The 11,188-nt window shown below is 34.1% G+C and overlaps 1 protein-coding gene across 1 annotated transcript; it reads right to left on the reverse strand.

Annotated features, from left to right (window-relative positions):
• Nucleotides 1-9,041: 9,041 nt before the first annotated feature.
• Nucleotides 9,042-10,862, reverse strand: LOC107963597 (beta-amyrin 28-monooxygenase). Its single transcript, XM_016900047.2, has 3 exons — nt 9,810-10,862; nt 9,526-9,713; nt 9,042-9,443 (listed from the first exon to the last, which is right to left on the reverse strand). Exons 1-3 carry the CDS (start codon nt 10,828-10,830, stop codon nt 9,144-9,146), a joined length of 1,509 nt encoding a protein of 502 aa, XP_016755536.1. The 5' UTR covers nt 10,831-10,862; the 3' UTR covers nt 9,042-9,143.
• Nucleotides 10,863-11,188: the final 326 nt, after the last annotated feature.

Below are 11,188 nucleotides of genomic sequence, written 5' to 3' on the forward strand. Positions count from 1 at the left end.
TGCCAAATTGGGAAGGGCCGTATGTTGTGAAGAAGGCTTTCTCTGGTGGTGCTCTGATTTTGACAGAAATGGATGGGAAGAGTTTACTCAATCTAGTGAATTCAGACTCAGTCAAGAAGTACTTTGTCTAAAGAGAAGGGAAGCCAAGGTGAAAACCCACAAAAGGCACTTTGAGACTTCTAAAAAAATATAGAGAGGCCAAGGTGAAAACCCGTAAAGGGTGCCTTGAGACCAAAGGGGGTTTTTGAGTTGAAAACCCGAAAGGGCTGCTCAAATTTTTAAAAGCATGCAGTGACCTTGCTATACTGGATTTGACAAGAAGTGGAGTGTGTTACATACCAGGGCATCAACAAAGCACTTTGGATCTTCTAAACACATGTTAAACTCAAAACAGTCTTCATGGAATTTGTATACAGAAGTCCAAGCTGTGATATGTTGGACATCTGATTTTTGTCCTGTTTACCATCTTTGGATTCTTTTTCTTCTCAAAGATATGTTTTCAGGTTAACTTCCTATTGTATTCTGATGATTTATCTAACTTTTCTCAAGATCAAATTATTTGTCTTCCATTATTAATAAAGTCTATTGCATTGAAATAATGATTGATGAACTAAATATTTTTACAAACAAAGTTTTGCATATTACTCTGGAAATCTCTAGAGAATACGAGAAACTAAAACAGAACAGTTGTTTGAAGAATTCCCGTAAGTGAGGGACGGAAGAACTCGAGGAAATTTCTTCTTCAGTTCAAAGGATAATTGGACAACTCAAACGATTCGATCCTAAGGAAGGATCATTTTACAAACACCTCCAACAGGTCGTAACATTCGAGGAATGGTACAAAAGGACCAAATTGATTCAAAGCATGTGAGCAGAGTACGATTGATACTTTGAGTGAAATTTCGATTGAATGAATAAGTGATGACATCCGAAATAGGAATCATTTTCATTTTGCATCATAATATGTCTAATTAGGAGCATTTGATTCATTTTGATCATAGCATCCTAATCACTAGGCATAGGCACATACCCATTCTACAGGTTATATCATCTAGAAAGTAGATTTTGTGTCTCTGTATTGACAGGGAGCAGATCAAAGATAGTAGATTTGGCGTCTCTGTATTGACAGAGAGCAGATAGAAGATAGAAGATTTGGCGTCTCTGTATTGACAAAGAGCAGATCGAAGATAGTAGATTTGGCGTCTCTGTATTGACAGAGGGCAGATCGAAGATAGCATATTTGGCATCTCTGTATTGACAAAGAGCAGATCGAAGATAGCGGATTTGGCGTTTCTGTATCGACAGGGAGCAGATCAAAGATGACAGATTTGGCCTCTCTGTATTGATAAGAGGGCAAATCGAAGATAACAGATTTGGCGCCTCTGTATTGACAGAGAGCAGATCGAAGATAGCAAATTTGGCATCTCTGTATCGACGGGGAGCAGATCAAAGATAGCAGATTTGGCGTCTCTGTATTGACAGAGGGCAGATTAAAGATGATAGATTTAGCATCTCTATATTGACAGAAAGCAGATCAAAGATGACAAATTTGGCATATCTGTATTGACAGAGGGCAGATCGAAGATAGTGGATTTGGTGTCTCTGTATTGACAAAGGGCAGATCAAAGATGACAGATTTGGCGTCTCTGTATTAGCCGGGGAGCAGATCGAAGATTGCAGATCTGACATTCGTGAGTTTGCATCGAAGCAGATGGAAGATTTGGCGTCTCTGTACTTGATGGGGTGCAAATCAAAGATATCAGCATGGCGTCTTTAAGTTTGTGGAAAACAGATTGAAGACCATGAAGTCGAGACCCGGTAAAGACCGGGCAAATTTGGTCCTTTTATAAATCTTTGCTCTATTCCTGTTACACAGTAATGAGTAAAAAGGGGTAGCTGTAATAGGCCCAATTTTCCCGGGCTATTAAAAGTTTAAAAAAAATAGAATAAACTAAATAAAAGAAAAATAAAGTTTTTTTAAAACAAGCCCATTTTACAAGGCCCACAAACACTTAAACCCAATTACACCCAAGCCTATACCGTAGCCCAAATACCTAAACTACCCAGTAGCCCATTACACCCTCAACCCAAAAGGCCCAAATCAGTTAGCAGGTTAGGAAACCCTAGGGTTTCCAGAAGCTTCGCGCTGTAAGCACTCCAATGGTCACGCTCCTTCGGCTCGCGCCATTCCAGTGACCTTTCATCGGCGCCGTGACTCCAGCTCTGTATCGCGCCGTAATCGGTGCACGAATCAACGCCAGCGCACTCACCGCCATGATATCCTCGCTGGTACCTGCAAAAAGGAAATAACCACAGCAGAAAAGAGAAGCAAACATGGAAAAGAAATCAAAGATTTCTTTCCAAAATGTAACGATTCATAGAAGGCTATAAAAGCCTCTTCACTAATTTGTAAACGACAATTTATTTTTTATCAGATATAAAAACACAAAAACAGATTATAAATTTTTGGACGCCTTGCCAAAGAACAGAGGTGATTCCTCTTGCTTTATTTCCTTTATTTACTTCTCAAATACCTGCATATCGTACACACAAAGCACCATAAAAATAATAAAAGACGATTACCTTTTCGATTAGCTGAGAAAAGTGAAACTTTTCGAATCCCAACCGCCGTATGAGGCGGAGCTGGCAGCAGCGCGTGGACGCATGGGCGCCCGGGGACGGAGGCTCGTCGGAGCTCCGAGGGCCTGCTCTCAATCCTCTTTCAGAGGGTTTTTCTTTGTTTTTTTTAAATGGGCTCAAAATGATTTTTAAGGCAAAAATTTGGCTTATATAGCCTCATAGAAATGGCGTCGTTTAGGCTTAAAATAATAGGCTTCAAAACGGTGTCGTTTTAAGGTCGAGGATCCGCGCGTTGACCCGCGACCCGGGAAGGATCCGCCTGTTTTTGCTTAAAGGGCTAATTGCCCAATTGGTCCTTTCGCATTTTCAGAATTTATAATTTCGTTCAATTCAAACTTTATTTTGTTTTAATTTGGCCATGACCTTCTATTTTCATTTCAATTTAGTCCTATTTACTATCATAAAACCTATTTCAGGACGACGTCGTTTTGGGATTAGGGTCAAATTGCCCAGTGAGTCCCTCAACTTTTAACGCGTGTTTCAATTGGGTTTAAAATTCATTTTATTTATTTAAAAATTAACCCTAGATTCTTATTTAAATTCAATTTTAATCCTTTTATATATATATACATTTTACATACAATTTATTTATTTTAAATATTTTATATATATTAATTATTTTTATAAACATTATTTATACATGTAAAAATTATTATATGTTATTTTTATTATTTATCAAGTTATTTGTATTTTATTATATATTTTATTTATATATTTTATTATATATTATATTTTATTATATATATTATTCCCTATATTATCTTCATTTTATTATATATTATTCTATTATTTATTATTTATTAGTACATATAATTAAAAAATTTGTAAATTATTATTAAATAATACATATATCATTATTAAATATTTAATATTTAATTTCTAATGTTCTTAAATTTACTATAAAATTTTGTTCCTATTTAACATATTATTATTTTTATAAATATATTAAGTTATGATATCATATAGTATGTTTTATATATATATATTAATCATTTAAAAATTTCTCCTTTATCATTTTTATATTATTTTCAATATTTTTTAATTATATTTTTTTTACTTATATTTTATATATGTTCATAATTTGTTTATTTATTTTTGTATTTTTTTATTTATTTAGTATTGTTTTAGTAGGTTAATTTTTATCTCATAAATTATTTGTTATTTTTATGTTATTTATTGTTTTTATATATTCGCATGAAAATTGATTATTTATGTTGATTTAAGTTATACTTGCATGAAATATTATTATATATGTAATTTATGTTGTTATATTCATTATTTTCTATGTTATATTTTGCATGAAATATTAATGCATGTATATTTATGTTATTTATATATGCATGAAAGGTTAATGTATATTATATAATTTATGTTATTATTCGTCATTTTCTATATTATAGTTGCATGAAATGTTAAAGCATGTAGTTTATATTGTTTAGTATTGATATCTTGTAATATGTCAAATGCATCATTGTTATAAAAGTTTATATTTCATTTAATCCAAAAGAATTTTAAAAAAATAAGGCAATGTTTTTGGTATTTAGGAATTCGGGAAGTAGTGCCCTAACATGCTGGGTTGCGATTTCCCGTTTGTCTAAATGTCTAAAAAACTTCCTTCTAAATAAATTTTGTAAATCACAAGATGATTTCAGTTATGAAAGTATAGGAATATCATGTCCAATCATGCTGGATGTGATGTTCGTACTCTTTTGAAGCGAAGGAATCTTGATTTTCAACTCAAATAATTATGGTTTTAAAAAGAGATCTTATTTCTAAATTCCATCAAACTTTTGACATTAAGACAAAACTATTCAATTTGGTATCAATTTTGGGTGTTGTGAGGATGCTAATCCTTCCTCATACGTAACCGACTCCAGAACCCGTTTTCTCACAATTTCGTAGACCAAAATGTTTTTTAAGGTGATCCAATCACACTTAAAAAGGTTGGTGGCGACTCCCATTTTCAAAATACTCCCTTTGAAAAAAAGGTTTCGACATAGGCAAATCTTCCTAGGGTTGATACTCTGATCTAATTGCCTGTATCAAACTAGACAAGTACATTTTTGTCCTTACTTGTTTATTTCTTGCTTTTCATTTTAGTTTATTTTCTATTTTTATCTTCGTCTTTTTTTTGTTTAGTTTGCTTGAGGGCAAGCAAATACTTAAGTGTGGGGTATTTTACTTGCTGTCAAATGTAGTAGTTAATTTGGGTCAATTTTGCATTTAAGGAGCTTGTTTTCTAAACAATTTAGAATTTTAATTTATGTTTTCAGTAATTAGACTGTAGGATTAAAAGTAAATAAAATAGTTATTTTTAACACATTTTGTAGGTGTTGTGACCCAATAGGTTGAGACGGGCCTTAGGTTGTGCTAATTGGTTTAATTGAGTGTGTAGGATGAAGATATAAAGGCCCAATTGATGTGGAAGCAAAGGTTGAGTAATATGCAAGCTTCCTGGGATGTCAAAGTACCAAACGAAAGACATTAGGTTGAAGTTGCATGTTGTGTCGCGCCACGCAAGGGGTGTGGCACGACATAAGGCTAATGTGTTCCTCAAGTCTATCAAGGATATTTTTGTCCATGTAATCAAACTTATACGAAGTCCTAGGACATGCCGAAGACCTAATTTGGGCTACCAACACCTCCATAAATAAGACATTAAGGGATTAATGTACCCAAGTCATCCTAGACGCCTTTAAAAACCCTAGTAGTTTAGAAGTAGATTTAGTTTATTTTCTTTTCGGCTTTTCAATATATTCAGGTGTTTATTTATAATATTCAAGTATTTCAATTTTTTTTTTGCATTCTTTTTATTTCTTTATTCCAATCAAGAGATTTATTACTCCATTCACCATTCGATATTAAATCCATGATTATTCAAATATATTTTCTTCTCTAAATTGATCGTGTTCTTTACATGATTTACTCAATCGAGAGAGAGATTATGAATAACATGAGTGGCTAAATCCCTTGGGGAAATTAATAAGTGGATAAAAATATGATTAACGGAGGATTTAGGGTTTTTCAAGAGGGATTAGTTTGCATGAATTATGTGTTCTTAAACTGTTAGGATTGACAACCCTAATAAGTTACCATAGGCTAGACAAGGTTGGGAGATAAGTCGAATTAAGTAAATCATAATCCATCCTGGTTAAGAAAGTGAGGTTTAGAGATAAGTGAGTATCAACTCAATTAGTTAATTAGAGGCTAGAAGGTAATAACTGGTTAATTCATGGCTAATCCACCCTAAAACCCTAATCTGAAGTTAGTTGCAAAACCTAAAGTGAGTTAATCTTCCTGATTGGTTTATTAATTTATTTTGTTTGTTTATTTTTCTTTATTTATTTCTTTTTGTTATTTATTTATTTTTATCCCTTCAACTTATTTTATGATTTATCATAATATAGGAATTAATTACTATTACTTAGATTTGTTATTGTAAAAGCATTTTCATTATTTATTCCATCCTTCCTTGGGTACAATCATCGAAATACTTCCGAGGTATTTCGTTGTACTAAACTATATTACAATTTGACTCGTGCACTTGTAAACACCGTCGTTCTTAATTTCTTATATTTTTTGTGTATTATTTAACTATAAACTATAACACATTTGTAGGTGGTTAAAGTTGCTAACAAAACTCAAGGTTCATTTGGCATTCCATGTCAGTATGGTTAAGCTTTTCTATGAGGATTAGGAGGATCCAAATCGAGGTAAATTTGATTAAGCGCCAATGGGGGTGAAAGTTTCTTATGACCGTGTGTCGGATGCATCAAGGCAGATCAAGTGATCTCATGGAAGTATTGCACGCCTAGGTGTGAGTACCTTGTTTGATGGAAGGGACTTCTCGACAATGAGGCTATTTGGGATCTTGCCAAGGCTTTATGACATTTTTAAGAGAAGAGAGACAAATTCCTTTCTGAGGATGCAATAAGGGTGTTGCGAGAACAAGTAAAGTGAATGTCACGAGCAGCGCAAAGAAGCTCGCAATTGGTGTGCACATTTTAGACCTTTCATGTTCCATTGGGGTCATTCGACCTGACAAGACTAACCCATTGCTTGGAAGAGACTCAAGGCTCATTTACTTGGATCTTGGTTAAATTGTAAACACTCCAGTAACTTGAATTTTTACCAAGATAATTATAGTAAATCATAAAGGATAAAGATGTATAGAGTTTAAATACCTTAGGACTCACATCTTGTAGATAGGCATTGATCTCAACCATTGATGTAATTCAGTCTGTACCGTTAGATCTGGAGGAGCTCAACTATAAATAGAGTCATCCCCCTTCATTTGTAATCACTTCATTCTTGAGTTAAAGAATACTTTTAAGAGTATTCACTCAAACACTTGGTGTGCTATAGTTTTCTTGTGATTTTTCTGTTCAATTCAAGTTCCTTTGTCTTTTCAAGTTTGCTTCTGCTTTATTTTGGTGACTTATAGAATTTTCCTTGAGAATTCTCACTTTTCGAGAGTTAGGCTAACTTAGGAAAATTTGAAGCAAAAGAATTGCCTAATGTCACGCGGTTAGCAAAACTAAAGTTCTAGCACGTGACACATACACCTGGGTGCACAATGGATGAATATTTGGTATATTAGCAATATTTTTTTTTTATATTTCACAAACAACTTTGAAATTTGACATGCCTCTTTTTCTAAAAAATAAATATTTTACAATACTTTTATAGGACATTTATCAATGCCCTAATTCTACTATTAAATCTAAAAATTCTAGTGATAGTGTACCAAATAATTTCTCATATTTAAATATAGGATAATATACAAAAAGAGTCACTTTTGTTTGTCTCAGGTTACATTTTAGTCACTTATGTTTGAAATGTTATGTTTTAGTCACTTATGTTATTATTTTGTTACGAAGTGATCACTCTGCCGTTAAGTTCCGTTATCTCTCTAACGGTAATCATACGTGGCAGTCCAACTAGATTTTAGGTGCCAATTTGGATTTCTAAATGGGATGAAAATAGATTTTTAATTAAAAATTTAAATAATTAAAATTTTTAAACCTAAACTTTAACTAAAAAAATTGTTCGTCTCCTCTTTTTAATTTTTCTTCCGTCTTTTCTTTTTTTCAATGGTTTTTTTAATTGAAAAAAAAGTAATGGCAGTGGGTCATAGCAGAGTTCCAGTGTATTATGGAAACCCAACAAATATAATTGGACTTGTTCTGGTAATTTCCTTTCTCTGCACAAGCTATCATTTTATGATAGTTTTTTGCTAGGATACTTTACACTTATTTGCCAGCTATTCACTTATGTTCCATGGTCATATGAGACCTTGCCTCCCATTCCTGTCTTTGTTTCTGAAAAACTTTTGACGAAAATCTCTCCTTTATTTTTTTGTTGCGATTCTTTTATTAACAATGGCAGTTCACATACCTTCTTCAGAGACAAAATGATGAATAAGGTAAGAACAATGGCAGGGAGTTGCAATGACATGACTAATAGCCATTGGTAATCAAATGTGATTTTCTTGACCTAAAAAGCTTATGACATAATAACCAAGCCCAATAAATGTATGCATTCAAAATTTAGAACTGAGCTACTATTACTTGTTTATTTTGCTAGTAAAACCTTGGATTCTTTTTGGCCTGTAAAACCTTGGAGTTAGAGAATGCTAAAATGCACCTTTGGGGCTTTGCTGAATGCTATGAGTATCATGTTAGCTATGCTGTTATCTATCCTAAAAATACCTTGTTCTTTTCTTGCCTTCTCTTATTCCTTTAAGACACTCTATTAGGTACAACTTGAAACCTTTGTTTAAATAGTTATCAGCTCATCCATTGTGTATTTATCGTATTCCTGTCTTGGGTATTATTTTGGAAATAGTTTGTGTTTGTACCATTCATAATGCATGTTATTGATTTCTATCACTTGAAAACTTTGTATCAAATTCCTACTAGCTCCTACAAGGATGCACTTCACTTCCATTGCTTCCTTTTTGTCTAATAGTTCCCCAAAAAGCAATTCCTTCCATTTTAAGATCATTTCTATAATATTATTTATATTGGTTATCTCCCGCATTTATTCGAAATTATTTTATGTTTTCCTCTCTTTAATTAGTGCATTCTTCTTCTGGGTTTGGCTTGAAATGTGCAGGTTAAAAAGAGAAGATGAACATTTTTTTTAGTTAAGGTTTAGGTTTAAAATTTTTAATTAATTAATTTTTTTAATTAAAAATCTATTTTCATCTCATTTAGAAATCCAAGTTGTTACCTAAAATCTAGTTAGACTACTACGTAGGATTACCGTTAGAGAGATAATGGAACTTAACGGTAGAGTGATCACTTCGTAACAAAATAATAATATAAGTGACTAAAACGTAACATTTCAAACAAAAGTGACTAAAATGTAACTTGAAGCAAACAAAAATGACTATTTTTGTAGATTACCCTTAAATATATTTAAAAAACTAATTAAAAATAACAATGAGACATTTGATAAGCTATCAACTCACTTACGGAAAAGATTTTAAATAGGAACAATTAATTTAGAAGGGGTTGGATTTTAATGGGAAGACCCTCCTTAGGAATGGGTGATGGAATGTAGGAAATCTTCTCATTGGGATTGAGTTTAACCCATTTGAAAGTGGTGAGCAGGTTGTGGATGAAGGTGAGGATTTCAAGTCGAGCATACTCCTTGCCAGGGCACATTCGAGGACCTCCCCCAAATGGTACAAAGGAGTAGGGTGCAGGACCATTCCCTTCAAACCTTGATGGATCAAATCTCTCTGGATCCGGGAAGTATTTCTGATTCTTGTGCGTTGTATGCACCATCCAGAACGCCTGACCATTTTAGTTGCATTAAATCAATATTTATTATATATGGTTGCATTATTTTATTTTTTAAAAAATACGTATTAGTTACCTTCCATCCTTTTGGGATTGTGTAACCTGCGTAAGTGAAGTCGGTTATGGCCTCTCTGAAAGATCCATTAGCAGGCGGAGCCAACCTCATTACTTCGCATGCCACGCACCATGTATACTTCATCTTCTGTATATCTTCCCATCTCAATGGCTCCCCTGCCTCCTTGCATCTTAATACTTCCATTTGTTCTGCATTTTCCCAGCAATTAGTTGAAAACATTACTTTATTCATGAATAGTCCCATCCCAATGTCACGGGGGCTTAAAATCTAGCTAAATCACGTACCTTCAAGGACCCTATTATATACTTCAGGATAATCCGAAAGATAGCTAACAATGAAGGTGATGGCAGTACTTGTTGTGTCATGGCTGGCAATGAAGAAGCCCACAATCTTATTCCCGATCTCAACCTCAGTCATACCATCCATCAGCATGCTATCAACCAAGTCTGAGGCTACTGTTTTCCCTTTCTCCAATGTCTCGTTTTTCTTCTTGGTAATGAGGGCTAAAAGCCGTTGTTGAATCAGTTTACCTGCCTTCACTGCCCGATTGAAAGTTGTACCTGGAAGATCTATGGGAACCGACATGAGACCCGTAGTGGCAAGAGCAAATGGCTTCGCGAAGTTCTCGATCTCGCTGTCATCCGTGACGCTCATGAAAAGACGACAAGCCAGTGAGAATATGTACTTCTTGGAGAGTGGGAAAACTTGGACTTCATTATACGGCGACCAATGTTGATTTAGGTGCTCTTTTGCCATTATATCCATGACTGGTATGAAATGTTGCAGGGACTCAGGCTTGAGAAAAGGAGGCAGATAGGCCCGAAGTTTAGTGGATTCTTCTTTGGAAGAATTGTCAACACTGGATGGATCCATCAAAGCTTTCTTAATAGAATCCGGCCACCATGAAGTGACATATTTGTTTTGGCCGGAGAAAAGGAACTTGTTACCAGCGGCGCCGCAGAAGACGGCCATGTCTTCTCCAAGCAGTGATGTGCGAAACACATCGGGTGAATATTTGGTAGTTCTATCAGTCACGAATTTCTCAGGAGTTCCCCTTCTGGACGCCAACACAAAATCCAAGGTTTCACCGATATATGGAAGACCCTTTTTACCAGGAGGGAGGTTGGGGGTGGCGCCGCCGCCGTCGCCGCTAGATTTGTGTTTGTAAAGAAAGTAAAAGAGACCAGCAGAGACGTATAGAAGCACCAAGTGGAGTAAGTATGGCATCAAAGAATCAAAGGCGTCCATGGCTGTTGCAAGCTTCATCTTGGTAGCTAGGAAAACTGAAATGGAGAATGGATGCATCTGAAATGTATATTTATAGTGCTATCATATACTAGTTTATTCCTATATTTGTCTTTGGAGGATAATAAGCTAATTCAAGTCCATCCAAATTTGGTATCTCCATTTACTTTTCTAATGGAAATCCTTCATAATATACTATTCCCATCAATGATACTAATTTTTTACTTGCTCCATGCCTTTACTCACACTAGCTAATAATTATATATATATATATTTGTACTCTTTAAAGTTTCAAATCAAAGTATTTCTATTATATCCACGAGAAATACTTTTGTATATATTAAATATTTGTAATTATTTATTTAAAACTTAACATGCATAGTTTATGTTAATAGAATAAAGTTCTTCAAATTATTAA

This window comes from Gossypium hirsutum, chromosome A13 (genome assembly GCF_007990345.1).
Source record: "Gossypium hirsutum isolate 1008001.06 chromosome A13, Gossypium_hirsutum_v2.1, whole genome shotgun sequence".
NCBI classification, from domain to species: domain Eukaryota; kingdom Viridiplantae; phylum Streptophyta; class Magnoliopsida; order Malvales; family Malvaceae; genus Gossypium; species Gossypium hirsutum.

Coding starts and splice junctions, on each gene's coding strand:
- LOC107963597 (XM_016900047.2), bottom strand. CDS start 10,830: ATGCATCCATTCTCCATTTCAGTTTTCCTAGCTACCAAGATGAAGCTT. Junction 9,714..9,809: donor ATATAATAGGGTCCTTGAAG/GTACGTGATTTA, acceptor GGGAAAATGCAG/AACAAATGGAAGTATTAAGA. Junction 9,444..9,525: donor CAATCCCAAAAGGATGGAAG/GTAACTAATACG, acceptor TAAAATGGTCAG/GCGTTCTGGATGGTGCATAC.